The sequence below is a fragment of the Aspergillus campestris genome (assembly GCF_002847485.1).
Source record: "Aspergillus campestris IBT 28561 chromosome Unknown P168scaffold_10, whole genome shotgun sequence".
Classification (NCBI taxonomy): Eukaryota; Fungi; Ascomycota; class Eurotiomycetes; order Eurotiales; family Aspergillaceae; genus Aspergillus; species Aspergillus campestris.
This window is the reverse complement of record NW_020194345.1, coordinates 1,406,286-1,433,953: the sequence shown is the minus strand read 5'-3', so window position 1 is coordinate 1,433,953 and position 27,668 is coordinate 1,406,286. Positions and strand designations below refer to the sequence as shown.

The window sequence follows — 27,668 nt, the reverse complement described above, 5'->3', positions numbered from 1 at the left end:
GCTCGGCCCATGTGAACCATTCCTGGAACCACTTGGCGGAACATTATGAATCATTCCCGATGACAATCATTGGGTTATTAGGAGCACAACGTCGTGGTTGGGTTTCGTCTAGTCTCTAGCCTGCAGATCGCTGTCCGGGCCCTGGGAGGCGAGGCCATCCGCCATCACAGCCAGTGGAGAGCCGTTTCCACCGGCCTCATGATGTCAGGCGACGATGATCCCCGCACTGGGTTTCCGGGCTGTGGGCTCACGATCTGACTGGTGGATGGGTCTCTAAATCCGTCTTAGTCCGGATGCAGTCCCCAGATTGCCCGTTCGTCGCCCCTCCTTGGGTTGGCTCAGCTTAACACCGTCACGATTATGATCGCCTGCAGAGACGATCCGTCTCAGTACCGTTAGGAAGACCATGATATCATATGGATATGTCTATTATGACCAGCGAGTATATCTGGCCGTCGTTCCATCGCATCTCGCTGCAGGCAGCGACATAGCACCATGTTGACGACCGGAAATCCCATTGAATCCACCACATTGGTAGGATGTGCGGGAGTGGCCCACGTGGACCATACTTCAAAGAGTAATGGTTGCGATGGACGATTGTTGGGATCGAGAGAAGTTTCTTCGCGCGTTCAATCGGTCTAAGATGGATGGAGTAGGGATGGACGCGGGTTCAGCCCTAATTTCCCTTTTCAGGAATGCTCTGCGAATACTCGCTCACTTAACTGATCTCGCCCGTGGTTGACAGCCAGATAGTTCGCCTCAGAGGTGTCAAGTCCACCAGACAACAGCAAGAAAGACACTTCAGGATGCTTGCTTCTCCGACCATGTGAAGGGGGTTTGTCCTGCAGAAACAACAACTCGGCCCGGCTCCACTTTCCATGTCAGCCAGCGAACAGGAAGCAGGACAACACGGATTGGCACCGTTAATTTGGCAATAGACGGTCAGGTGGCAATGTATCTACTATCGAGAGACATCATTGGTAGTAATCATCATGAGGGTTTGTATCCTCACATTGAAAGGGCCATCCATTGAACTCGACTGATGCCTTAGGCTTCTATGTTAAAGTGATTATTTATTAGTGGATAGATGATATAGTTTAGAATCTAAATGATCACTTCTGAAAGAAAAGGATTTATATTAGCTAAAGCCATGTCGCTGATTCATTGTGTGAAGGACATGTTTTAGAATGTGTCAACCATGAACAATCCGTTTCGGTGGATATATATTTCTATAGATACAAAACGTGGTTCTCACCCACCCGGCATGCCAGCCATGTCAGCACCCTCTATATCATTGTCTGTCATCCAGCGAGTGTACAGAGTATACTGCACAATATGTTAAGAATCGACACCCTCCGACTAGAGATTCTCCCAGACCGTGCGTCCTTACCGGATACGCTTGATCAAATAGTGGATATCACCGGCTTTTCCCCCCTGGGAATGCATATAGATCTGAACCTTACTGTACGGAATCCAGGGAAGCCACAACCTGGGTTAGAACCAAACGCGGACCCTGCGACTGTCAAATTGCTATGGACAAGGAGGAAATATCAACCATCGCTCCTGCTGCGAGGACCGATAGCTCGAGGACAGGACAAAACAGCAGTGGGAACGGTGTTGACCATCACTGACGCTCCCCATGTTCCATTCGGCTCACAATCCATTTTAAAGCTACAGCTGATACACGATTATATAGTCCCATCAGTGACCTTGTCATTATGACCCCAGCTAATGTGAGGGTACACCATCGAGAATATGCATCAGACTAACACGCTGCAGATGGCGTGCAGCATCCTGCTCATACTGTTCCACGTGGTTGTCATCGCGATGGGTGCCGCAATCCCGTCGGACAGCCGATCGCCTGCGCCTAAACTGACTTTTGAGTACATCGTGGTGGGAGGCGGTACCGCCGGTAACGTGGTGGCCACCCGACTGGCGCAGCGTGGCTTCCGAGTCGCCCTGGTCGAAGCTGGGGGTCTTTACCAAGCCCAGTCCCTAGAGGCTATCCCAGCAGCCGCGACCTTGTATATCGGAACGAGTCCACATGTCCGATCGGCGATCGACTGGGGATTCGTGGCCGAGAATCAAGCAGGGGTCAATGGACGATCCCTCCACTATGCACGGGGGAAATGTCTCGGGGGATCGTATGTGGCAATCAACCGACACAAGGACAGTGACTGACCAAAACAGGTCTGCGATGAATTTGATGATATACCAGCGGTAGGTGGGAGCCCGAGGAGGGGGATGGGTCGCAATATCTGACAACGGTGGATCTTCAGACCCTCACGAGGCGCCATGGAGCAATGGGCCAGTGCCGTCAATGATAGTAGCTATACATTCGATCAGGTATTGCCATACTTCAAGCGCAGCGTCCATTTCACGCCGCCCAATACCAGGAAGCGACTGCGCAACGCCACCACCAGCTACGACCCGGACGGGTATGACGCTCATGGCGGACCACTGGAGGTCTCGTACCCAAACTACGCGTCTCCCTTCTCCACGTGGGCACAACGGGGCTTTGGCGCAATCGGAATTCAGCACACGCAGGACTTCAACACTGGGACGAATATGGGAGGTCAGTTCTGCAGTATGACATTGAATGCACAATGGCAAACCCGCAGTAGCTCCCAGGCGTCGTTCTTGGCGACTCTCCACTCCTTCTCGCTGACGGTGTACTCTAACATTTTGGCCAAACGGGTGGTGTTCGACCGCGATAACCGAGCCACTGGGGTGGTCGTCCAGGGTCTGTTGGGGAAGCCCTTTACTCTGCAGGCCACCCGCGAGGTGATCCTGTCTGCGGGGGCTTTTCAGTCGCCACAGCTGCTCATGGTGTTGGTCTTTCTCTTTCTCCTCGATGGAACGTTGCTGACAACGGATAGGTCCGGCATTGGACCCGCCGCAACTCTCCAGGCCCATGGGATAGGACTGCGTGTCGATCTCCCCGGGGTTGGGCAGAACATGTGGGATCACATCTACCTGACAGTCAACTACCGGGTGAGGGTCAGCACGATCAACACGATTCTCAACAATCTGGTGGCGCTCGTCAGGGAGGCACTCAAGTGGGCGTTTTACCAGGTCGGCATGCTCACCAACCAGAACAGCGACTACATTGCTTTTGAGAACCTTCCCGACAGTGTGCGGGGTGGACTATCGAACCGGACGCGAGAGGATTTGACGGAGCAGTTTGCCCCCGACTGGCCCGAGGCCGAGGTAGGGTGGTGAAGTTGGCCTGGGGACCCAGGTAGACTGACAGTCGAGCAGTATCTCACCGGTTCCGGGTTTATCGGGGATAGTGCGGATTTCTTCCTGAACCAACCCAGAGACGGACACAATTACGCCGGCATCCTGGGCACACTCCTGACCCCCTTCTCACGCGGCAATGTGACGTTGCGATCGGCCGACACTGCCGACTTGCCGGAGATCAACCCCAACTGGCTGGCAGACCCCGCGGACCAGGAGCTGGCCGTGGCGATCTTCAAGCGCACGCGCCAGTTTTTTGAGAGTGAACCCATGGCGGGCGTCTTGGACGGCGAGGAGTACTATCCGGGGAGTGACGTCCAGTCAGATGAGGAGATCCTGGAGTACATCCGGAACACGATGAGCCCAATCTGGCATGCGTCCTGCACGTGCAAGATGGGCGTGTCGAGCGATCCAATGGCCGTGGTAGATCATGAGGCGCGTGTGTTTGGGGTGCAGGGGTTGCGCGTGGTCGATGCCAGTGCGTTTCCCATGCTGCCCCCGGGACATCCGTCGTCGGTTGTTTGTAAGTTTCCCCAATCGGACAGAAGGACATGTGTTGATCGAGAGATAGATATGTTGGCGGAGAAGATTTCCGATGCGATCATTCAGAGTCGGAGATGAGAAGCTTCATGGCTAGGAGGATATGGATAGGGACTGGGTGGATGGAAATTTTGTATAGTTAGGCTGCGGCCAGCGGACGGAACCGTCTTTGTGGATGTGATAGATTTATACTGTATAATTTTGGCGGGGAGGGCAGTAGAAGACGTTGTGACTTGAAACAAGCATGGTTAATAATCATAATGCGCAGGTAGAAAACTTTGTAGGAAGCATTATGCGCCAGCGAATCCCTGACCACAATGTTGGATACAGGCGCCATGAGGACGCAGAGAGCCTACACATATTGAGATGTCGCAATGCATAGATATAGGGTTACCTTATTTACGTAGCACACAATTGTCATCATATCTTTTGTAGCCGTGTGGAAACTCTTTGCAACCAGTATACGTAGGGGTATGTAGGGATGTGAAGCAGGCAAGCCTGTCATGTTTGGTGCAGTAGTATAGTGGACACATCTCGAAGTACGATACAGCACATGCTCTCTGTAGACAATAGGACTAGACATTGTGGAATCTTTTATGGGACAGAATCAGTGCTGTATACCAGAATGTTGATGGGAAGTACTCGCGCTTCTCGTGTTGAGAAGCGGCGCGTATAGTATAGGTTGGGAACGACCAGCCATTGCCCATTTACCTGTCGCGGGTATGCTTTATCGCGGTTACTGATAGTGAGTAGTAATTTCCGAATAGCCAGACGGAAATGCATAGCTGGTGCTACCCATGATTGATGACAGGACGATCTAACGCGGACGGACCCTGTCCACAGAATGACTAGAGACATTGCTCGGGTATATAAATGTATTTATAGGTAGAAACCATGATTATGACGCGATGTCATACATGACGACCCCGCGATGGGGCAGGAGCTCGAGAATGACTCTGCTTCGCGAGGAGGCGGTCCTCCGCCTCCAGAAGGACAGTACCTGGCCATCGTTAGGTTTACCCAGCAGGTAGTGAAGGACGCGAACCTACCGAGAGCGAAATACACGAGAGAGTCAGGGGTGATTGTGACCGGGGCCGGCGCGGAGTCGTTCCCAGAAAACGGCCCGGTTTCTCGCTGGACGAGGGTCACCAGCTCGTGGAGCAGGGCTAGGTCAAAAAACGGGCGGATGTTTTGGACGGGTCTGTGGCTGAAGATCCGTCTGTCGATGGCGGATGGCTGCATGACCAGTTGGCGGGGGGTGGTATCAACCTGTATGTGAATGATTTTGTTAGGAGTTTGAGAAACATAGAAGATGGCAGGCGAACTAACAAAGTTTTTATCCGGGAGCGCCTTGATCCGATCGAGATATCCCCTGCAGATTTGGACAGGGATGTGCTCCTCATGGTGGTGTGGGGACGCATGGCCGAATGTCTCGGCCGGCAGAACCGGGAGGGATAAGCGTTCGCCGGTCCGGCACTCGGTATAGACAGAGCTAATAGGGAACTCTTTCGCAAGGTCGGTGTCGCAGGCGGTACCGGGTGCGGCGGGGCCTTTGCAGAGGTGGTCTTCGTGGACGCGTGCGAAATCGCAATACACCTTAATAGGGGGGATCGCGTGGTCTGCAGAGGGGTTGCGCAATGCGGTAATGCTACCGAAGAGAGCCTCCATCGCAAGGTAAACGGGATGGTCATGTGCGACGCGCGGGGGGTGATGATGGTGCGGGTGCGATACGAGGGGGACGAACACCTTGGTCAAGAGATCGAGCTGACCTTGGTGTTGGGTTGTCGGGGTTGTGATGTGTTTGAGAGCGTTGAGGGTGGCTAGGGCGCTCTGGGCCATGCTCATGGCTTGGTTCATGCCGCGGTGGATAAGAGCATGCTCCTCTAAATGTCAATATTAGTAGGCTTAGTGAGAGGTTGATTGTCTCCACGTTGAAACCAGCGACCTGAGCATACCACCTTGCTTGTGGGCCGAGCCACAAGATGAGTCTAGGGTCCATGAGGTGACTGGGGTAAGGGAAACAGCAAATAGAAATAGCGAGCGGGCTCTCATGGCGTGGGGAGGGTATCAAATCAAAGGATGTCATCGAGGAAGGCGTTGACCATCCGGAAGATAATTGTAATGACAGAGTCCAAATACATGATGGGCGTTAGCAGAAAGAAAACAACAACACGAAGACTGAAAGAAAATAATATATAGAAGCTAATGCAAGCTGCAAGTTCCAGGGGCAGGGGATGTGCGGCGATCAGTACCAAACAGTCCAATAAAAGCCACTGAATTGGACATGCGATGCTCACCATGAATGATCGACAGGGTCGACCAGAATAAGCACCGGTAGGAGAGATTAGTCGGGTAGTTAATAGTGTGGTTCGCTGATGGGGGGGAATTGGGATGTCACATCTCATGCCGCGATGGACGGTGACCGTGGCCCACAGCGGGTGACTGAATGACGATCACCCTGGGCCGTAGTCAAATAATGCAGGGATCGACAGGTTGTCTGTGCAGTGATTGATGGGAAGATTTCTTGTCTTTGGATCTATTATAAATTATAAGGTGTTCGTAGTATTCATCTTGTGGCTCTATGGCGGCGAGCTTATGTATCGTTGTACTAACAGTCAGAATAGCCATTCTAGATGTTGTTAAACAATAAGCATTCCGGCTATGTTTGTTAATGGCGTCTATCTTTTAGATAGCCATAGACGTCGCTTGTTTCAGGGTTAGAATTCATTGGAAAAGGAAATCAACAAGAGTTCAGTTTCCAGTCACCTATCCTGTTCCATTTCTATATTATGTTTCATTATGTAAAAGCACGGTCGAAATAATGATTATAAGCCATCTAATCTAACACAAGAGCGCACGGATCTCAACATTTAAGGAGGCACGCCGCCATGGCTTTACCAACCATCCGAAAGTAAAGCTCGCCGCCCCCGAGCCAAGTGCTCCTGTCGGCAACAGAGTAGATCGGATGATCTGCATCCAAATGTTGGGACCGAAATCAATTGAACCTCCGGGTAGCCCTGATGGACCGGGAAGACATCCTTCCCGTCGTGGATCGATATGGATATGTGGCCTTTTTTCGGAGACCGAGAGGACACCGATATACCGTGTCTTTCTGCAGCAGCAGAACTGAAGCATATGGTATCGGGGAATAACCACGGTGTCTTTTTCTGAGCTAGAATACATCAGGGGCAGGCATAAAAATTAAAACGCTCTAGCAATTCAGAATGGATATCACAAAAAACAAACCATGAACAAGAAAAACGAAAGCATGTATAAATTTATATGCAAAATCAATGCTGCCCCTCACCCTTCGGACCCTCCGGGGCCGCTTCACTAAGAGACGGCGAAGAAGAATCGTCGACCGTCTGCTTCTGCTGCGCCCCAGCACCACTCCTCCACACACGGTAAGTCTCGGAAATCTGCTGGAACCCGCCGTCGATGACAGGGTAGAAGATGGCGACGAGCATGGTCAACCACAACCAGATGATAGAGACGACGACCCACGCAGCGAAGAACTATTGGACAGTTAGTTGGCCTGTCCAATGATCATAACAACAATGATAATATAGACATACCTTCCGTTCAAAGACATATTTCGAGCCATACATAGGCAGCGGCCAGATAACCCAATGACCTAAGAACGTAGCAATAGACCAGAACGCAGCGATGCGGCCCCAACGCTTCAAGTCCTTAGCCTCGAGTAAGGCCTGTGCCTCGGGGCCATCTTCCAAGCGATCACCAGCGTCCGAAGAGGGGACCGAGGACGCCGTCTCCTTGTGTTCGTGGTGCACAGTAGTGAGGTTTGCGTCGAGCTTCTCGAGGGCAAGTTTCTCCTTGCTGAACTCTGTCCAGTCGTAGTTCTGGGGCCGGATGGCGGTGATGACGACAGAGTAGAGGATGGGCGAGCAGGCGGATGCGACGGTACCGTAGACGCAAGGAAGAATCTCACCGGTGGCGGCTACAGAGACGGAGCCCGCGAAGTGGTGCGCTGTGCCCAGCCAGACGGCGATGCCGGTGGCGAAGCCCATGACCGGAGCGAGGATGGCAGCTGGCTTGCTTTGGCGGCGCCAGAGGATGGTGAATGCCATTGGGAAGACGCCGGGGCAGGTTACAACGCCTGGACAAGCCTGGTTAATTTTGGCTCAGCGATACGTTCCTGGTAGTGCACTTACCGAGCATGTATAGGGTCCAGCCGAGGTTGACGCCAACGTAGTGGAGCATAGTACTGAAGCCGGCCGAGAAAGCGGCGAAGAAGATAACACCGCAGTGGCTGGCGCGGATGATCTGGCGGTCGGTGGCGTTGCGGTTGAAGTACTCTCGGTAGACGTCGAAACTGAGGATAGAACTGACGGCGATGACTTGGGCGGAGAGTGTCGAGGTGACGGCCATAAAGGTCATGAGGAGCACGGCCGCGGCGCCTCCTTTTCCGGCGATCGCCATAGCGGCATACGGCAAGACTAGACCACCACTGACTTCACTCGAAGTCATTCGCTATGGAAAAATGAGCAATTGGACCCGGAGAATGGAATAGAGCAGGGCTTACCCGGGGATAGGTGGGGAAGCTGGGATGGCTCTCGAGCCCAACTGCCACCGAGCTCATGATGGTGCCTAGGGCCCACGGGATCGCGAAATAGGCGATGCCACCGATGGTGTATCCCGGAACGACGGCAGACGGTCCAGCGGCGAAGGCCTTGATAAAGTAACTAGTGTCCATCTGGGATGGTCAGAAAGATGATGGACTGCGAAGGTGGGAGAGACTCACGATGACGAGGCCGAAGTTGGAGCAGATGTGGAGGATACCAAACAAGATGCCCTGAGAACATTAGGTACTGGACGTGAGGTCTGCGGTGGGACGACTCACCCCCTTGGATGTCATGGTCAGATACGACCCTTGAGGGTTTCCTGACACCGGATGGTGCTGGGCTGCTGTCGCCACCAGGTTGTAGAGACCCTCGATGGATCCGATCTCCTCGCATGTGAAGGCTTTGATAGAGAAATAGCAGGCGATAATCAAGATGATGGCCGTGTGGAAGTAGTCCGTTAAGAATCTGACTGGTCAGTGTTGATCTACAGACGAGGAGAGAGATACTTACGTCGCCTTGATGCCTCCCACAAAAGTGTAGATTGTAACACCGAGAGGAAGCAGGAAAGTTGCTGCGATGACATGCATCCCGGTCCTAATAATTAGGGTTAGCACAGGTGCCGCGACCAAGCTCCCGCATTCACTCACATGGCAGAGACGACGGCAGCGGCGCCCAACAACATGTTGGCGCACGCGAAGATGTTGTTGACCAGACACAGCGCCATATATACAATATGCGCCGCTCGTCCATATCGAATGCGTACCACCTCGAGCGACGTATGAGCCTCGGGGATCTTGCGCTTGCAGGAGATTCCGAGCAAGGCAAAGAACACAATCATGGGACTGCACCCGGCAGCGAACCAGAATGGACCCGACAGACCATAATCGTATCCGACGAAAGACGATCCTAGCAGGGCTGTCGTCCAGAGCCATGACTACAGAGGTTAGCGGGGTAACAATATATTGAGAAGATGACATACCGATATGACTGCCGAAGCAGTGAGTCCCCTTCGAACCGACCGATTCGCAGTCATGAACCTGATCCAGGTCAGTGATGTCGCGCGCAGAGCACCCGGAGAAGCCATACATTTCTGTTCTGCTGTTGTCCTCTCCAGCGGTCTGCTTGAGGAACCGCGTCACCAACATCATCGCTGGAAATGTCAGTCATTTGCTACCTATTGACAATATTGACAAGAAGACCTACCAAAGGCGATGACCAACCCAACAATGACCACAATGACATATCCGACAGCCTGGGAGAGCGGCGGTTGCACGGTGCCACTGCTACTCCGCGCTTGGAGGTCAACCATACTGGATGAACGACGTGATGAAATTACCGACCACTAAAGGCACACAAAATACCAATACAAGAGTGATATTAACTGGCAGCTACCTAAGCCAAGCTTCTGGACGCCGGGTGGATATCATCCAGTTAAATAAATCAGGCACACCCCTAGGTGCGCAGGACTAAACCACAGCGACGCACAGGGACCCTACGCTGCAAGGATTGCTCCCCTGGACAAGCTTATTCTCTGGTAGCTGTCATAGGCTGATCAGACCGCCCCGCAATGATATGATGGACTATATGGATGAGGTGCTTCTACCCAGGAACCCGGTTCACGGGCCTCTGCTACATTCATCATGCTCGCTGGGGGGGTCGATCCCGGACATCATAGATAAGCAAGATCCAAGATGAAGTCATTGGAAGTGAAATGAGAGGAGCCTCGAATTCGAACGGAATTATGGTTGAGATGGGGTCAAAATGTCGTCTGGCTCCGAAACGAGACTCTCTGCGGGTACTAGGTCCTATACTGCGACTTAGACTCGCGGTACTAACAATATGCACCATCCACCTGTACCCTGGCCAATTTCTCTCCTTGGCATTTGATCCCAAACTTCTCCGCTATTAATGGGAGCCCATACATCACATTTCGGTCGCGAATGTGAGGTGCGTGAGTTTGCGGATACCAACCAGAGAGGAGTGATTGCGTGATAAGGCGGGTGGGTGACGGGACGGGGAAGATCTTCATCAACGAGCGAACCACCACCGCCAGATTTACGTCCTGCGGCGTCTCTAGCTCTACCGATTTGCGCATCCCTGCATCGCGTCATCGCGTCCCACGCTGATGCCAGTCGGATATACTGCATCTCTCGGGCGATAGACGCTTGGCCAAAGTGTCATACATAGTGTCCGGATTTCCCACCTACTCAGCCCTCCCCTCTCTCCCCCAATTGGAAGAACAAACTAGTTTCTTTGATCTCTCGCTATTGTCCAAGTGTTCTATTAGACTGCCTCCACAGGATCGAAGGGACTCGATTCGTGATTTTAGCCTGCGATACGCAATCCATCCCGTTCCGCGCACCGTCAGCCACACATCACCATGGCCGAGTCAGCCCCGAAGAAGTCGCTCATCCTCAATGCCTTTGTGGAAATGTGTTCGTACTCAGCCTTCTCTAAATACAGGAGCCAGCTTTTTTCCGAGTCAGGCCGAGCTCACAACATCCAGGTAGTGGCCACCAGTCGCCCGGACTGTGGCGTCACCCCGAGGATGAATCGCACCGGTTCAACGACATCGAGCACTGGACCGAGCTAGCGCAGATGCTCGAAAAGGCCAAATTCCACGGCATCTTCATTGCCGATGTTCTGGGTAAGTTGTTACTATCGACTTGACTCGTGGAAACCATGCTAACCCACCAGGCTGCTATGATGTATACAAAGGCCCCAGGAACCAGGGCCCTGCCACGGTCTCCGGCGCCCAGTGGCCGGTGAACGAGCCTATGTCGGTCATCCCAGCCATGGCGGCTGTCACGAAGAGCATCGGCTTCGGCGTGACCGTCACGACGACATATGAGCAGCCCTACCACCTGGCTCGACGATTGTCCACGGTGGATCACCTGACCAAGGGACGGTATGTACCTTCCGTCCTCTTCATTGATCTATACTAATTTCATTCATTAGTGTTGGATGGAACGTAAGTTACCTACAGCGAGGTACTCCCATGAACTCTACTAACTGGGATAGATTGTGACGGGCTACCTTGACTCCGCCGCCAAAAACCTCGGCTACGCGCAGCTGCCCCAGGTAAGCCCTTCCCTCCCTCCCTCGTTAACAATTTAATTAACGACATAAAGCACGACGACCGATACGCCGTCGCAGAAGAATATGTCAAGGTGGCCTACAAGCTGTGGGAATCCTCCTGGCGGTCCGATGCCGTCGTCCTCGACCGCGAAAAGGGCATCTACACCGACCCGGCTCGCGTGCGGGAAATCAACCACGAAGGCAAATACTTCAACGTGCCGGGCCCCCACATCTGCCAGCCCAGCCCACAGCGCACGCCTGTCATCCTGCAAGCAGGTACCTCCAAGGCGGGCAAGACGTTCGCGGCGCAACACGCGGAAGCGATCTTCGTGGCGGGCATGAGCCCCGCCTCGGTGGCCAAGAACGTGGCGGAGATCCGCGAGCTGGCGAAGAGTGAATTCGGGCGCGACCCCAAGAGCATCAAGTTCCTGGCGCTGCTGTGCCCGATCCTTGGCAAGACGGAGGAGGAAGCCGTCGAGAAGTTCAAGTACTTCCGGAGTTTGGGGTCCATTGACGGGGCGCTGGCGCTGTTTGGCGGGTGGACTGGTATTGATCTCGACACGTACGCCGAGGACGAGGAGCTGCGGAGCGTGCAGAGCAATGCGATCCGGTGAGTTCTTTACCTTGCCGTCACACTTGCAAAACGACAAGGCTAATGAGATTAGCTCTGCGGTGGAAGGCTGGTCCAAGGCTGAGCCCGGCCACGCCAAATGGACCAAGAGCACAGTGGGTCAGCACATCACGGTCGGCGGACTGGGCGCGACGCCTGTCGGCACGCCGCAGCAGGTGGCAGACGTGATGGAGCGGTGGGTGAACGAAGCCGACGTCGACGGTTTCAACTTGGTACGTCCTCTTGATATATGCGCGGTAGAGTACAACCGCTAATCCAACCAGGCATACGCGATCAAACCCGGCACATTCATCGACGTTATCGAGCTGCTGATTCCCGAGCTGCGCCGTCGCGGTCTCTTCTGGGACGACTACGCCGCGCCCAAGGGCACCTATCGCGAGAACTTGTTCCAGCGACCTGGACAGAGTGGCCCGCCGGCGGACCACCCTGCGTCCAAGTACCGCTGGAACGCGGGGGTTGACGCGGCCGACGCGCCTGTTCCGAACAACTAAGCGGACGATGAATTTTGTTATGAGATGACGATGACCCTGTACATTGCCCGGAATATGTTCCCGGGACGGATATATATGTAGATACAAATTACATAGATGGAAAATCCACCTTTCTCCCCAGTGCCTTGGCAACCCAGTAGCCCAGCGCCTTTCGGGCAATATTGTTCGACGACCAATTCCGGTCTGGATGGACACGGTTCGCGAATAGCAGGAAGAATGTGTTGGTTGGACGATCGATAACGAGCGTCGTGCCGGTGAACCCTGTATGGCTCGCCGTCTGTTATATCTATCAGCACCGCACAACACCACACATACACTTGGGAAGGGGCTCTGGGAACGAACCTCCAAACTAGCCATCGGACCAGCAGTATAGTACTGGTTAAGCTCGAAGCCCAATCCATGCTCATCGCCCTCAAAACGCTCATTAAAGTTCTTAAACAGCAGATCAACAGTGTCAGGCTTCAACGCCTGGAAACCCCCATACGAGCCGCCATTCAGAATCATCTGGCAAAAGATAGCCGTATCGGCGACCGTGGAAAACAATCCCGCATGGCCAGACACGCCCTCCAGCGACCAGGCGTTCTCATCGTGGACGACACCGCGGACGGGCTGGGCGCGACCCATGACGTCATCTGGTTGAAATTCCTGGGCCGCGACCCGGGGATACGGAGCGAAGGCGGAGCCCTCGACGTTACCTCGGTTGAAGAAGGTGTCGCGCATGCCCAGCGGCGCGGTGTACTCTTTGACGAGCTCGTCGAGACCTTTGCCAGTTACGGTTTCAAGGAGAATGCCGACCGTCATGAAGTTGAGGTCGGAGTAGAGGAATGTCGACCCCGGGGTATCGATCAGAGTGTGATTGACGACGGCAGCCTTGCGGTCCTCGACCGTCTTGTACGCCTTGTCGTACAGCGGGGGGTCCGGGTCGGCAGGGAAGCCCGACGTGTGAGTGAGGAGCATCTGGAGGGTGATGTCTTTCTTGCCGTTTGCTGCAAAATCCGGCAGGTAGGAGGCGACGGGGGCGTCGAGGGCGACACTGCCGGCGTCGAGCTGGCGCAACGCGGCTATCGTCGCGAAGATCTTGGTCAGACTGGCCATGTCGTAGATGGTGTCTGGTTCCGCTTGGATCTGCTCCGACTCGGGGAGTTTCGTGCCATCGATGTCTGCGTATAGCAGCATCTGACCGGACGCGAAATGCGACACGATGGTGTTGTCGTGGCCGACTGGGGAGAATTAGCATGGTTTCTATCCATTCAATTTGAAGGCATACTCACCGATGACAGCGGTCGATGGCTGGATGGGCCGGACTTCGCCGTCCGTAGAGTCGCCATAGTTGGCTGGTTTCTCATACGCCGATATATTCTTCTGCATATCCTTTAGGGCCTCCGGGAGAAGACCGACCGATTCGGGCGTCCCGGGGTGCAAGGTATCGTCTGCATGGCGGGTGGCGGCGCCAATCTGCGGCAGGAGACCTCCGAGGAGGAGGGATTTGGCTAGACGCATGGTGAGGTTATACTTGGCTTATCACTGCAAATTATTGATTACCTGCGACGTTCCTGGTCATTGTTTATGTACTCTGCTTCCCCGCCCCTATTTCCGGCGGCGGGTGTTGCCGCCGTGGGGATGGCCTCAATCGGTAAGGGAGGTTACATTCAACGGTCGTATATACGAGACGGTCTAGTGATAGTGGATGTTTGATCTCGTGTTTTGATATGGGCGTCCATCGGACGTCCTTCTCAATATCTATAAATATATTGATGAAGTATCGTTATCCACAATGTCTCGTGTTCAAACTCAATCCCATGCAGATCAGGTCAAGGCGATTGTATATTCTCAATTGCTAAAGCCACAACCATACTAACCATTTGATTGTCGAGGCAATACAATACGAGTCTCACGGAAACCCATCGTGGTGTCGTGCTCGCGCTATTGAAGTGTTATAGCACGAGAATCACTGCCTCCCAGTGCCAGACATGGTGATTAGAACCACGAGCGCAAGGATATCTCTCCGTGTTGATAGCATACTTGTAAGAGTATGGAAGAGTAGGGTAGCAGGATGGAGGCAGGTGATCGTCCAAACCCTATCCACCCCAACCTCAAGTTGTGCCTCAACCACTCATCTCTACCACAAGAACCGATTGTCGAACGTCTTGGAGGGCCTATATGCAATTCAGAAAGACGAGTCATGATGCTAAACCCACACCCAATCTTTAGACTCCCCCGCCGGCTCATTAGAAGCAGGAATAATACGAGCCGACAAATCCGGAGGATTGGGGAACTCCTTATCAAAGGGCCACATAGGGCGACAAATACGACGATGACCCAACCGTTCCAGATCCTGGTCGACCCCTCCCGGGGTCAGTCCCAGCATCCAATCTGCGGCCATATCGTGGAGTTCGGGTTCCAGGTACCCGATCTTAACTATCACAATGGCCGCCGAGCGCGGGTGCAGTTGCAGGTCTGTGAAGTCGTGCTCATGATGGTACGGTTTCCGCAGTTGGGTCAGGATCGCGAAGACGGTGCCCACCTGGAGGACAGCTTCGACGATAGCATCTCGGTCACCGTGCTTGATAGCATGTACCCGTCCGGTCATGGTGATCGGTCCAGCGTGTAGATTGTCGACCTCGGCTCCAGCAGTGACCGTCACGGTCGCACCCACCCCGGCCTCGACCATGGCCTGCACGGCCTTGGGCCCTGGCACACTGGCATAGATGACTGTCGGACCGGACGGACCCTGAAATTCAGAGCGCGCCAGTAGCTGCGTCAATCCCCATGTGACGTCGCCTGATCCACCAGCGGTGGGATTATCGCCCGAGTCGGAGATAAAGAACGGTCGCGCAGGAGAAGCCAAAGCCGTGTTGATACATTCGGCGAAAGACCCCGCGGGACCAACAAAGTGGAACTTGGCGCGTTCGTCCCAGAAGCGTTGCGCGAGATTCTCGGCACCACTCGCCACTGCCTTCCAGTCCCATCCGGTCACCACGACGGCTGCGCGGTTGCGAGGCTCATCGGCCCAGGGGTATCCCACCCAGATGGCAGCATCAATAACGTGCGCGAGGTCCTCTACTTGAGGGACCAGCTGGTAGAGGCTTTTGGCGGGGTCCACACGCGTGGAGGTTTGTTCCCCGGGGAGTAAGATTGGGACGGGGATCCATGCTTTCAGCGGTCGGGGGATTGGTTCGGCGCGGGTGAGTAGATCGACAAGGTTGCGACAGGCGCGCTCTTTCGTTTCGAGCTCGTCCTCATGCGGTGCCGACCGATAGCAAGTGATTAGGTCCGCCTGGTGGGCTAGATCGCGCGACACGTTCCCGTGGAGGTCCATGGAGGCAGAGACCAGGACGTCGGGGCCGATGACCGACCGAATCCGGCAGAGGAGGTCTGACTCCGCGTCGTCGAGATCCTGGACGCACATGGCGCCATGGATATCGAGCCAGAGGCCGTGAATAGCTGTCGACGCGACTATCCCCCTCAGTCGGTTGAGGATTTCCTCGACAAGAGTCTCGTACACGGATCGCACGACGACACCCCCGGGGAGGGCATGGCCAACGAGGGCGCCATGCCAGTGTGCAGCGTCCCCGAGGGGCCTGCCATTTTGCAGGAAGTAATATTCAGTGATGATTTCCTGTCCACGCTTGGGGTGGAATGCGCCCGGGGTTTCGGTTCGCGCGGGAGAGAACGTGGATGTTTCACAGGCGAGGCCAGCAATGGCGATAACCGGACGTATGGGCATGATGTGTTGTCTGTCGTTGAGTTGATGGGATGAGTAGCTTTTTAAAGACTGTGGATATGTTTGATGGGATGAATATGAGGTGTAGAAGGATCGACATCAGATCCCCGAGGCATAGGTTGGGCCGCCGTATCTACCGATCTTGGTGACATGAAGCATGCTGTGGTGGTGCCTTCCCCGCACTTATCTCATCTTGCGTCTTTCCCTCCAGTTGGTCATGATGGTGATACCTGCTTGGTTTCTGACCCAAAGTATTTTCTGCTAGTTTTCGTTTTCATGCTCAGAAATGTTGTTGGTAAGGGTTTTCCACCATTCGGTTCATCTCGGAGCAATGACAATGCTCTGCTGCGTTGTTCCTGGCATGTTTTTAGGTAGTCGCTACTAAAGAACTGTTGGTGGGCTGCGCTAATGCTGAGAATTGTTGGCATAGGTGAGGGTGATTGTTCCAGGTGCTCGAGGATCGGAAACCAGAACGGGTAAGTTTCCGGGTCCAGTACCATGATCTGGCTCGCCTTCTCACACCAGTAGTGCAGCGAATGTATTCAAGTTGGGGTACATTATCTCGCACATAAACCCCAGACGGTTGGGTGGGTTCACGGTCCACCGGCTCGGATAGAAGTCAGAATAGGAAATTATTCGGATACCGGGGCCCCACTTCTTGATAATCCTAGCTGATGCGCTATGCTATCAGCGGACACGCAGAAGTCTACGTTTCGGAGACATTTATTCCAGCTTAGCTCATTCAAACTACCTGCCGGGCTTCGAAAAAGAAGAAGAGAGATATGGAAGGGAAACATGCGCCAGCAGTTCTATGCAATTCCAGAGCTACAGTATCATAATCTGGGCCATCAGGGAAGTGACGATGGGCTGCCGGTATGAAAGATGGTCAGATGAACGAATGTTTCTCAGATATTCCTTAACAATCCCGTAGTTACATGATTTTTCAACCCTCCCTTACAACAGGTCCACACGGTTGCTGTCTATAAAAACAGCGACATTTGCAAACTCCGGCCCGAATTCAAAATCCACCGTTGTACCCTTTTTCAAGTAGATGAATTGCCCCGCATTGAGAACAAAATGGTCACCACCATGCACATTCATTTTTACCCATCCGGCAGTCACGTAGAAAAATTCATCGCACGGGTAGGTGAGAGTGGCAGTTCCGGATTCTGTAGCAGCGGCAGCCACAATTTTCCCATCTTCCGAGCGGTAGATCACCGACTTGGAGCCACCGTACTCGGGCAACGGCTCCCAAGGAAACGAAGTATAGGGTCCATAAGGGATAGAGGCGGGGGATCCGGACCCTTGCAGATTTGGAGTTGAGGGCGCCATTATTGATATGAACTAATTGGCCGGTTGAAAGGATATGTGGAGGCTCGTCGAAGGTGATGTTATGGAGGTATTGGGATTTTGTTTCCAATGAAAGGCATGCCTCCTTTTATATGGCAGTCAGAATGGCCATCCTCATCCCATAAGCGTGTTGCCATCTATCCCTGATCGCTTCGAACCTAGAATTGGAAGGTGGTAAGGGAACGCACACACGAGCCGATCAGCCCCACCACCACTATTCAACTACCTACCATGCCGCCAATTCAGAAGTCACCTAGGAAATCGATACGGAAAGCTATACAGTGCGAGCCAACCGGGGACGGTTTATTCAAACTCTCATCTTGTGAGCGAGAAAAAGTGTCTCCAACAGGTGCTTGAACCGCATTATATCTCTTATATAGATGTGACGTGACAGACGGTTCTCCCGAGGGTACAAGATCAACCCTGAGATACGCGTGCTGGATATGTGAGTAGCCAAGTCACCTTACGGTTATTTGCAACAATACCAAACAGTAGCACTTTGCTTATAATCAAATAAGGAAAGATCACCTTGAAGGGTGGGGATTCCTGGTGCGGGGTCACCTTGCGACTACTTGGGCTGGATGGAGCCCAAGTTAACGTTGGCACACGGATGATAGATGGAACTAATCTGGGAGGGCTGGAACAGCAAAAATCAATACTGCGCTATCATTCTCCCGAGGTCCTGCGTTGTTGGGCTGACCTGGCCTGGTCCCTGTGGCGTGGACGGTTATCTCCCCGCACCTCCAGCTTGATCATACTTGCCTAAAACAGTCAAGATGCGATGTGGATCCCAGTTCAACAATCGATTGACGGGTCCCAGGAAACACCAATTTTTTTTGTAGCTCACGTGGTTATTTGTTGGTGCATATGAAGATCCCAGCTTGTTCACTCCAATCTTGGTGCTGGTCTAAACTTGTCACATTTGTTCACATACCTCAGATCTAGTATTACAGATATTCAATCTACTGCAGTGTTATCATTGAAGCTAATACATGTAGGTACACCAATACTCTACTTATTTTCATTTCTTTCAAGGACAAAAGGTCATCCACGCATATGGACAAGAAGCTGGCGGCTATACATTCAGCTTTGGTGTTGCGCGGCAGGTGGCGACCGATGTTCAGGAATATCTGAGCAAGCTGCCCAAGGCGGCAGACCCTCCTATTCCTAGCAGGCTGTGAAAACAACAACCTAGAGGGCATATGGATGTAAATTGATTGATGTTTTGTGAATCTTAGCATCAAGTCCCGGGAGGTTTGCCGAAAGTGGTCTTCGAACACCTTGATATATACATAGAGAAAAAGTGCCCATGTAGTTAGGGATTGATTGACACTACAAGAAAATGTACCTGGTGAAAGATTGTATCAAGATCCAAAGTTTGTGAACACTGCAAAGGGTGGCTGCTTGTTCAAGACGCTGGCGCGTGCGAGTAAAAAATATATATACATGGTTCGGAAAATTGGTCTAATTGGTGGTCCCACAACCTGTACAATGACATCTTATCTTAATGAATGATAAGAGAGTAACAAGATGAGATAATGGAATTACTTAAAGATAATAAAAAAATTTGAAGACATAGTACCCAAACTAACAAAATAATAAGAATGTATAATCTCCGACACGGGTGTGTATGTGTATGTATATAATAATAATCAGATTTATGCATCGTGACTAAGCTAGACGCCCGTGGCAACCACTAAGAGCAGTTTACATTCTGCATTAAAAAATACTTTGTCACTATGCACAGGAAAACATACCACGCTAATCCCCCCTGAACCCACAATCCGATCATGTGGAGAACAGCCAATTCATCACCAAGATGGAACCCCCCAGACCAAGCTGAGATGCCCCCAATCCGCCTGCACCGGCGAAGCGCCGTAATGGCCGCCGCGGCTGCGGCGGCAGGCATGGCGGTGGCATACAACGTAGGCGCAGCATTAATCGCCCATTACGTGCAGCAGCGGGGACGACGGCGGCTGCGCGATGACGACTCCCCACCGCGACGGGGGGCTCGGGAACAAAACGCGCGCCACCGTCCGCGGTCAATGAAGGACTTTGACGACGCGACAGCGACTACCACCACCATGTCGAACTGCGCGCTGTTGGAAATCGCGTGTTTCAGCGGGGAGTCGGCTTTGATTGCTGCGCGGGCGGGGGCCGATCGGATTGAGTGCGTGGTTCTTCCTTACCTTTCTCTTCCCCCCTCGATGCTGAGTAAGGGGCGGGGGTGGTAACTAATAGTTTAGAGATATAAAAACGCTAACACCTCGCAGGCTATGCTCGGATTACGCATCCGGGGGGCTGGCACCATCGGCGGAGACGGTCGCGTCGGTGAAAGCCCAGGTCTCGATTCCGGTGTATGTGATGATCCGGCCTCATGCGCGGGACTTTTTCTACGAGGAGGCCGAGTATGCAGAGATGCAAACCACGCTGGAGAAGATGAAGGAGGCGGGCGCCGACGGGTTCGTCTTCGGAATTCTGCGACCAACAGATGCAGCTGAAGGAAGCGTGTTGGTGGACGTCGCCAGGAACAAAGCGCTGGTTGACCTCGCCGACGGACGCCCGTGCACTTTTCACCGGGCGTTCGACCTCATCCCGGAGGCGGGATGGGAGCGCGCGGCGGATGACATTGCCGCATGTGGGTTCCAGTCCATTCTCACGTGTGGAGGCCCGCCGGGGAAGAAGGCAAGTGAATGCGTTGAGCCGTTAGGGAGACTGGTTCATCGACAGCAGGAGCGTCGCGAACAGAACTCCGAGTCTGAATCGGTCGTTCCCCAGATTATTGTCGGTGGGGGGGTACGGTCGACTAATGTGTCGGGCATTTATCGCTCGGTCCAGGCTGACGCGTTTCATTCTGCGGCGCTGGAGGGGAAGAAGGCGTATGTGAGCCGGGGCGAAGTGCGCAGGATACGAGGCGCAATGGATCGGGTGATACGCGTCCGGAATTGGGAGTCCTTGGTTGAACCGTGGAGTGAGGATGGCCCGGGAACTGGTTGAGTGGATTATCCAGACGATCAACTTGTCTATATCATATGTTGATATCAATTCTCTCGATATCAACCATGTCGATATCACGAATGTCGAGCCTACACAGGTACCGTTTCCTGTTCTATACCTTGAACAAACCACCACAGAAGACTATGTTGAGCCCTGAATTCAATCAGACATCATATACCAATCTACCGCTCACTCTGAGATTGACCGTTTAAGTCGTTCTCGTATCATGCCACACATTTGAAATGTCACAGTCAGAGTCAAAATGTAAGGGCCAGGCAGCAGCGCTGTTCAGTCCGAAACCTTCTAAGATTCTATCCCCATATGGTCACGAAACTCATGTCAGGTGGCAAGCATCTTGCCACAGGGCATTCGCAGTATACTCGAATTAGTAAAACCAGCTCATCTAAGACACAGATTCGAGACAAATGTAACCCGTGCAATTATTGCAGTCCGATGAATTCTCCGGCCTAATCCAGGATCAAGCTAGGAGGAAGAGCAATGTCGTACCCGTCAGTCGACCATGATCGCGGTGTCCCAGCCACAGGGCGTTGTTGAGGGATATCTGCCCTACCGGATATGCTCCGAGGAAACAGTGTCTGACAGTCTATAACGTTTGAGCTTCCTAGAGTTCGGAGATTGTTTGCCAACGCAGGGTCGTTCAAACAGGCAGACGCATATTGCATCTATGGATAATTGAGCCAAGCAGCCAGCAGTAATGAGCTAAGAAACAGGAAGGTCTCATTCCATTGCAACGGTACACACATAGCTACTTATAATTGACTTGCAGTAAAACAATTAAACTAGGATTAGAATGAAATTAGAATAGAAGTAGGATAAAATTAGAATAAACTCAGTATATATGTCATTTAATGCAGGCGGCTTTCCTAAAGTGGACATCCGGTCGTGGCGGAGGATGACATCATGATGGATCAATTGATACACTTCCACCTGCTCATCAGAACATATGACACAGTCCAATGAGCCTAACAAGAAGCTGAAAAAGTTACCGATAAAGGATCCAATTTCTACGCTGTAAACGAAAAGGCTTGAAAATACCGCAGTCATCCCAAACAACAATGCGCATAGTGAATCCACACCCCCATTTTTTTCTCCAATAAAGGCATGCCAAGCGAACCGTCTGACGATCCCGAGGCTTGATTTCAAGCCATGGCCCCATAGGACGCGAATCGAAGCACAAATGAGGTGATGCATTTCCCCCTGATGATGTAACCCTCATGGTCATGCTGATCAGTGATCAACGCATCCTGTGAACGGACCCTAGTCTATCTTATGAAAACCGTCCGTTTCAGGGGATCCTCCGCTCATTATGGTCTGTTCTATTTCAGTACGCCCCGTATCCCCTGCGGATGATGGACGAGACTTGATAGGATATGATGAAGAAACGTAGCTGCCTGGTGGCAATGCACTGCCTTCACAGTCCAGACACACGCCACTGACCAACCCTATAGACATGGCCAGCGATAATGGTATGCGAACAATGCACCAGTCAGTGCGCGTAGTCCGTGCCCAACCATGGCACCGACCCCAGCACGAACCCTAAATGAACCGCGAGGGAGTCCTTCATCTTCTGTTGTTGGGTTGTGTCCACTCGGCCTTTTCTCGTAAGGACTTATATGAAATAAAACCCCACCTGGGGATGCACCTCCGATTGGAGAACGCCCCCGTCAATGCTGTCGCCTCCGGATCATACCCGGACAGAGCCACTTCGTTCGAATGGGGATATTTGTACCGTCCGCAATAAAAGGAGCCTTCCCTGACGATCTACGATCCAGCCTATCTCTATACCTCGCCACATATTGCGTCCTACCCTGTGTCAACCTCTCTCTACCCTCGCCCCTAAGGGAACACCCATATAACACATGGGACATCCACACCTCTCCCTACAAACATGACGAAACATAAAGGAGAAGCGAAACGCAAAGGCCGGGGCAAGGCCAATGCGACCAAAAAAGAGACATTAGCAGAACAGATCGGGCGCGACCTCGCCCGACAACTCTTCACCACCGACCCCCACTCCCAAGGCAACAGCCTCCTCCTAGAGAGTCCGATGCGCCCCTCCAGCAGCAGCACGAGCAGCCACAACACCCAATACGACTACAAATCCAGCTCATCCAACGCCTCCCTCTACAGATATAACTCGCAAGCGGCCGAAGAATCCTCCACCACCCCCGCCAGCTCCGACACCTCCCTCAGCGACACCCCCAACCGCCCGCAACAACGACCCACACAACCACCCTTAAAACCCGCCCCAGCGAGCGTCCCCGCATCCGACCACACCGCGCACGCCGCCATAGAGAACCTCGCCTCGCGCTACGGCCGCGTCTCCCACATGGGCCTCCTCGACCGCAGCTACCGCGTCTTCCTCAACGCAGAACGCACAGGTGCGCTGGCCTACAAACTCGAGAACCACGTCGCAGTCGTAACTGGTGACCCACTATGCGACCCGTCACTCTTCGCCTCCGTCATATGCGAGTTCGACCGCGCGCGGCGCGCCGCCCACTGGGGACTGGCCTTCATGGGCTGCAGCGCGGGGTTTCTGTCGCACATGAAGACGCAAACACAACATCAGCAGCAACAGCAGTGGACGACAATGCAGTTCGGTGTCGAGCGGGTCGTCGATCCCACGACGAACGAGGTGTTAGCCGAGCGAGCAGGCAAGCGCATCGTCAGCCAGTGCAAGCAGCTGTTGTGTCCTGAAAAAGGCGGGATCACACTGGGTGTGTACTCGCGGACGGCGGAGGGCGAGCGAGACGAAGCCCTGGAAGCACAGCTGCAAGGGATCTACGACGCATGGCGAGCGGGGCGGAACGAGCCGGCCGCGACGACAAAGACGCCGCAGGCGTTTATCACGGTTTACGAGCTGTTCGACTACGCGCGGCTGATGACGTTCGTGTACACGCGGGGGGCGGACGGAGCCGTGAACGGGTTCGCAGCGCTGCGGTGGATAGGGGCCTGCGGGGGGTACCATGTGGACCCCTGTATAGCGGGGGATGGGGCAGCGAAGGGAACCAGTGATCTTCTGCTGTTTGCGGCGATGGCGCTGGCAAGGCAGATGGGTGTCTCGTACTTGAGTTTGGGATACGAGCCGATGGGGGAGCTGGGCGAGGTGAGTGGGATGGGGACGTCACTGGAAAAGATGACGCGGTCTGTGTATGCGCATAGTGTGCGCGGGTTGCCGGTGGGCGGCAAGAAGGCTTATCACGATAAGTTCCGGCCCGATGCGAGTCGCGACTCGGCGCTGTATTTGATTTTTCCCTCCGGGTTGCCGGGGGTCAGGCGGATGGTGGCGATGGCGCATATGGCCAATATTAGTGTGCGGCAGTTGGCGTATACGCAGTCCAAGTCGAAGTTGTTGGGACGGGGGAGACGACAGAAGGGGCGGCAGGAGGAACATCGGACTCAGTCTGTGGAGACTTAATGTCGATTCAATGGATGGCGTGGATGGAGTTGTATGATACCTTTTGCTTTGGTTTGGATAGCGGCTATGTTTATAATTGTGTTTGAGCACAGTACAGACCTGGAATAATCTACCTGCATATATCGCTTGTATCAATCCAGGCATTGTTACTACGGACTTTATACTCTGGGTCCATGTTCCGTGATAGTACGATGCAAGGAAAGTCAGTGACCTGTCTAACCCTAACTACATCAAGCAATAACCCATTCGACGCTTTAATTAAGCACCATCTATTCAACAAATATGTACAGTTGAACCAATCTATCATTTACTTATTACGACTCCTTCCTGCTATCTCGTTACTTCCCCCCTAGCCGATCATGCCGGAACACGACCAACGTCGGCCAGATCTGCAACGCTACAGCGCCCAACATCAAACAGCCAGCAAAGATTTGGGCACGCAAGAACCCCGCATGAGCCATATCCACGAGCGCCCCCGCGATGGGCGTCCCCGCCAGCCCTCCAAACGAGCTGATCCCCCACATCATGCCGAGCCTAGTACCCAGGAAGTTAGCGTCAGGGCAGAAAGCCGGATGGGCGACGATGGAGGTGGGCCCCGTGACGAGCACGCCGCTGAGGAAACCCCAGTAGCAGGCCCAGACGATGAAGCCGGCGGTGTCGGTGGCGGCAATCCAGGTGAACATGGCGAGGGCGGAGCCGGCCGTGGCGGCCGTGAGGATGGCGATAGGCTTGACGTGGGGGATGACGAGTGTTACGAGGTAGGGCACCGTGCGGCCGAAGGCGGACGCGCCGTTGATGATGGCGACCATGTAGAAGGAGAGGCTCTGGTCGGTGTGCAGGCGGGTGCGGGCGTAGGCGGGGGAGTAGAACATGGGCACGTAGTAGGCCATCATGACGCAGGTGAGGGAGAGGGAGAGGAGCATGAAGGGCGGTTCAGTGAGAGCCTTGCGCTCGATGAGGCTGCGGGCGCGGGTGCGTCGGCCGGGACGGCGGCATAGGATGGAGACGGTGACGCAGGCGAGGAAGAGGTTGATGAAGCCGATAATGCGGACGGACCAGCCGAATCCGATCTGGGGTTGCAGACGCCGGAACAAAATGGGGAAGATGACGCTGCCGACGCTAGACCCGATGGCGGCGACGCCGATGGCGATGGGCCGTTTGGTGGTGAAGTACGAGGAGATGACGACTAGGGCGGGGATGTAGGCGATGCCGCCGCCCATGCCGACGCAGAAGCCCTGCGCTAGGAGGACCTGGTAGAATTGCGAGGCCAGACTGGTCATCATCATGCCGAAGACGACCATCAGGTTACCGCCGATGATCAGTGGCCGGAGGTATCCCGCATCGACGAGAGGGCCGGTCACGACGCCGACCATGACGATCATGGTGGCCTGGATGCTGCCAACCCAGGAGATGTTGGAGGGTGATTGATCGGGCATCAACGTCGTCTGGTAGTATTCTTGGAAAGCGCCATATGTGCTCAACAGGCCCCTACACTGCGGATTAGTATGGTGACACTATCACGGTCCACGCCAATGATTGACGTACCAGGAATTGACAAAGACACAGAATCCCGCCAGCACACTGAGCCAGCCATCGCGTCCACCGTCTGGGATAGGCAGCGCCGGCGCGGTCTCCCCCTTTTCCTGCGATACATCTTCAGGTCGAGACGCGACGTAAGACTTCTCATTTGGAGTTCCCATCTTCCAACCAAGACGTTCGATCTACGATCACCACACGGAGAAGTCGCCGAGAGGTCGTTCGCTTTTTGTATGATGGACGGAAATTTCTGGGCGCCAACCCTGAACGTCCCCACTGTGGATCATGGCGTGGTGGATTTCCCACGGGGTTTGTTTCTATTAGTCACGGTGGTGGATTCGGTTGGCTAGACGGCATTTGATACCCGGGGTTTACCGAGCACGTCAGGCCACTAGATGGTTAGACATATCTGGGAGTCGGTGTGCTGGGGTATGAGAAAGAAGGGTGATTGGAGGATCATGTCCGGTCCCTGGTCGTTTCACATGGTTGTCTGGGGTTGAAGCCCAACCGGCTTGTATCTCCGAGCTCGATGCCCTAACCGGCGGATGCGTTCCGAAACGGATAGCGATGTGTCCATTAGAAGATTGCCAAAAGCAACCTTCAAGGAAGACATGACAATTCCAACGTCTATTACGCCAACCATGTTGACTCAGTACAACATCATGTGTACAAATACCAAGGTTGCCACCTCGCACTCGGCATACAGGACAACGTCTAGTCAATCTTGACTAGCAACGGATGGTCAACAAGTCTTCCCATTCCGTGTATCTTCAGGTTCGACCCCAGCCAAGCGCCGGGGAAGTCTGGCAGTGGTGTCCGCAACTTCCACCAGGGTCAACAGCTGACCGAGACAAGGGATATATCCCTATCCTGATTGCAAGCCTTCCCATTCTCTTGCACGGACTCTTTGTCATCGACACTGGGGATGCTCCAGGTGTATGTGCCCTAAGAGATTCATTGGACTTTTGTCACAAAAATCAAATCTCCTGTCTGGACTGCCTCTGGTAGGCATGAATGCATGTTCAAATGCCCGCCCGATGTCATGCGGAGACGACGGGTACCACTGCAGGGCTATAATAAGCTGTCCTGTGAACAACGCGTAAGAAAGCATGAAATGGCTCATCGGGGAGGTAATTGGGAATTTTTAGAATAAAGGTGACATACTTCCATTAACCACCCATGATTCTCGGTTTAACCATCTCTCATGTGTATAGTCAGTCGTTCCCGTCCCAGCGCAAATATCCCCCGACACACTTTCTCTCACGCATTTGGGCAACAAACAACGATATAAATCCGGGTACTGGAAAAGGAAGAATTCGCATCACCCGCCGCAATAAGCACGCCTATACATTGGTGGGAACTGAAGTCTCGTCAGTCCTATACAGCAGAACTCGTTCTACTAATGATTAGAATTTGTGGATGAAATAGTCCCGAAGTTCTGAGGGTGCACCCTATATATCGTTCTTTACAATCAAGGCGGACTACTCTGTAGAGCAGATGTCTATTGCGGCGGATTAGCTCACCGTAGTCTAGACATGGCGGTGTGTCCAGGGCTGCATACGACTTCGGGAAGCAATCAATCCCGCAGATCGGATGCTTGGTGCATCCTTCCGTGGGTGGTCGGTCACGCCATGGTCTAGCAAGTGGGTATATTGCTGATGACTGTCCCCACACCTGTCTGTGGTTATAGAGCCCTAGAGTGCTATCCTATATCAGTGGTAATTTCAATCTGGTTAGGCATCAAGTTGCAGTATTAACAAGTGGAAACAGCGTAGCTATACAGTGGTCTATCATAGCAAACACCTTGATATTCCACGGGTCAACACCCACAATCTCTCAGTGAAGACACCTAGTGCCTATGAAGCATCAATGACCAATATTTTTTGGTTTAAGAAAACGACAAATCACCCCTTCTGTCAAGCTAGTTAAATACCCTAAGTGCGGTGACTACTTCGTATTGTGAATCTGTATAACTTGAGGATAAACAAGTATGATTATAACGCTCGCCAGATTCCCAGGTCACCAGGTGATAAATTACCTGTAGCTATCACGTTAATTA

At 53.4% G+C, this 27,668-nt stretch overlaps 10 protein-coding genes across 10 annotated transcripts; 4 read left to right on the top strand and 6 right to left on the bottom strand.

Moving 5' to 3' along the window:
* Positions 1-1,827: 1,827 nt before the first annotated feature.
* Positions 1,828-3,861, top strand: P168DRAFT_240262 (GMC family oxidoreductase; the record flags this gene model as incomplete). The annotated part of the gene is made up of 6 exons (XM_024833706.1): positions 1,828-2,144; positions 2,191-2,220; positions 2,280-2,831; positions 2,880-3,210; positions 3,262-3,763; positions 3,812-3,861. The coding sequence occupies 6 exons, from the start codon at positions 1,828-1,830 to the stop codon at positions 3,859-3,861; spliced, it is 1,782 nt and encodes a 593-aa protein (XP_024690952.1).
* Positions 3,862-7,070: 3,209 nt separating this feature from the next.
* On the bottom strand, positions 7,071-9,672 carry P168DRAFT_298930 (sodium:solute symporter family protein; the record flags this gene model as incomplete). Its single annotated transcript, XM_024838302.1, has 11 exons — positions 7,071-7,295; positions 7,356-7,897; positions 7,953-8,271; positions 8,324-8,494; positions 8,543-8,593; positions 8,642-8,828; positions 8,874-8,957; positions 9,011-9,297; positions 9,343-9,400; positions 9,450-9,513; positions 9,567-9,672. The coding sequence occupies 11 exons, from the start codon at positions 9,670-9,672 to the stop codon at positions 7,071-7,073; spliced, it is 2,094 nt and encodes a 697-aa protein (XP_024690951.1).
* A 909-nt stretch (positions 9,673-10,581) lies between these two features.
* P168DRAFT_292425 (LLM class flavin-dependent oxidoreductase) lies at positions 10,582-12,680 on the top strand. Its single transcript, XM_024837580.1, has 8 exons — positions 10,582-10,798; positions 10,870-11,010; positions 11,061-11,271; positions 11,322-11,334; positions 11,385-11,444; positions 11,495-12,051; positions 12,107-12,284; positions 12,336-12,680. The coding sequence occupies exons 1-8, from the start codon at positions 10,744-10,746 to the stop codon at positions 12,561-12,563; spliced, it is 1,443 nt and encodes a 480-aa protein (XP_024690950.1). The 5' UTR covers positions 10,582-10,743; the 3' UTR covers positions 12,564-12,680.
* On the bottom strand, positions 12,602-13,991 carry P168DRAFT_257650 (serine hydrolase domain-containing protein). Its single transcript, XM_024834567.1, has 3 exons — positions 13,835-13,991; positions 12,906-13,783; positions 12,602-12,840 (listed from the first exon to the last, which is right to left on the bottom strand). The coding sequence occupies exons 1-3, from the start codon at positions 13,929-13,931 to the stop codon at positions 12,652-12,654; spliced, it is 1,164 nt and encodes a 387-aa protein (XP_024690949.1). The 5' UTR covers positions 13,932-13,991; the 3' UTR covers positions 12,602-12,651.
* Positions 13,992-14,364: 373 nt separating this feature from the next.
* P168DRAFT_329287 (M81 family metallopeptidase) lies at positions 14,365-16,290 on the bottom strand (the record flags this gene model as incomplete). The annotated part of the gene is made up of 1 exon (XM_024841453.1): positions 14,365-16,290. One exon carries the CDS (start codon positions 16,288-16,290, stop codon positions 14,752-14,754), a length of 1,539 nt encoding a protein of 512 aa, XP_024690948.1. The 3' UTR covers positions 14,365-14,751.
* A 951-nt stretch (positions 16,291-17,241) lies between these two features.
* P168DRAFT_320893 (uncharacterized protein) lies at positions 17,242-17,619 on the bottom strand (the record flags this gene model as incomplete). Its single annotated transcript, XM_024840410.1, has 1 exon — positions 17,242-17,619. The coding sequence occupies one exon, from the start codon at positions 17,617-17,619 to the stop codon at positions 17,242-17,244; it is 378 nt and encodes a 125-aa protein (XP_024690947.1).
* Positions 17,620-18,501: 882 nt separating this feature from the next.
* P168DRAFT_45775 (uncharacterized protein) lies at positions 18,502-19,032 on the bottom strand. The gene has a single exon (XM_024841955.1). It carries the CDS (start codon positions 18,876-18,878, stop codon positions 18,600-18,602), a length of 279 nt encoding a protein of 92 aa, XP_024690946.1. The 5' UTR covers positions 18,879-19,032; the 3' UTR covers positions 18,502-18,599.
* A 683-nt stretch (positions 19,033-19,715) lies between these two features.
* P168DRAFT_215865 (copper homeostasis protein CutC) lies at positions 19,716-20,559 on the top strand (the record flags this gene model as incomplete). Its single annotated transcript, XM_024833080.1, has 2 exons — positions 19,716-19,807; positions 19,911-20,559. Coding segments are annotated over 2 exons (741 nt in total), but the record flags the coding sequence as incomplete, so codon positions are not given.
* A 2,296-nt stretch (positions 20,560-22,855) lies between these two features.
* ergS lies at positions 22,856-24,007 on the top strand (the record flags this gene model as incomplete). Its single annotated transcript, XM_024833103.1, has 1 exon — positions 22,856-24,007. A coding segment is annotated over one exon (1,152 nt), but the record flags the coding sequence as incomplete, so codon positions are not given.
* Positions 24,008-24,362: 355 nt separating this feature from the next.
* P168DRAFT_329283 (putative MFS monocarboxylate transporter) lies at positions 24,363-25,860 on the bottom strand. The gene is made up of 2 exons (XM_024841452.1): positions 25,619-25,860; positions 24,363-25,561 (listed from the first exon to the last, which is right to left on the bottom strand). Exons 1-2 carry the CDS (start codon positions 25,771-25,773, stop codon positions 24,412-24,414), a joined length of 1,305 nt encoding a protein of 434 aa, XP_024690943.1. The 5' UTR covers positions 25,774-25,860; the 3' UTR covers positions 24,363-24,411.
* Between the last annotated feature and the right edge of the window lie 1,808 nt (positions 25,861-27,668).

What these genes read in the sequence shown, in the direction of transcription:
- P168DRAFT_292425 (XM_024837580.1), top strand. Translation starts at nt 10,744, where the DNA reads ATGGCCGAGTCAGCCCCGAAGAAGTCGCTCATCCTCAATGCCTTTGTG. An exon ending in GTGCAGAGCAATGCGATCCG is followed by an intron (nt 12,052 to 12,106) that starts GTGAGTTCTTTA and finishes TAATGAGATTAG; the next exon opens with CTCTGCGGTGGAAGGCTGGT. An exon ending in ACGTCGACGGTTTCAACTTG is followed by an intron (nt 12,285 to 12,335) that starts GTACGTCCTCTT and finishes TAATCCAACCAG; the next exon opens with GCATACGCGATCAAACCCGG.
- P168DRAFT_257650 (XM_024834567.1), bottom strand. Translation starts at nt 13,931, where the DNA reads ATGCAGAAGAATATATCGGCGTATGAGAAACCAGCCAACTATGGCGAC. An exon ending in GCCATCGACCGCTGTCATCG is followed by an intron (nt 13,784 to 13,834) that starts GTGAGTATGCCT and finishes AATTCTCCCCAG; the next exon opens with TCGGCCACGACAACACCATC. An exon ending in GTCCGATGGCTAGTTTGGAG is followed by an intron (nt 12,841 to 12,905) that starts GTTCGTTCCCAG and finishes TAGATATAACAG; the next exon opens with ACGGCGAGCCATACAGGGTT.
- P168DRAFT_329283 (XM_024841452.1), bottom strand. Translation starts at nt 25,773, where the DNA reads ATGGGAACTCCAAATGAGAAGTCTTACGTCGCGTCTCGACCTGAAGAT. An exon ending in TGTGTCTTTGTCAATTCCTG is followed by an intron (nt 25,562 to 25,618) that starts GTACGTCAATCA and finishes TCCGCAGTGTAG; the next exon opens with GGGCCTGTTGAGCACATATG.
- P168DRAFT_45775 (XM_024841955.1), bottom strand. Translation starts at nt 18,878, where the DNA reads ATGCTAAGATTCACAAAACATCAATCAATTTACATCCATATGCCCTCT.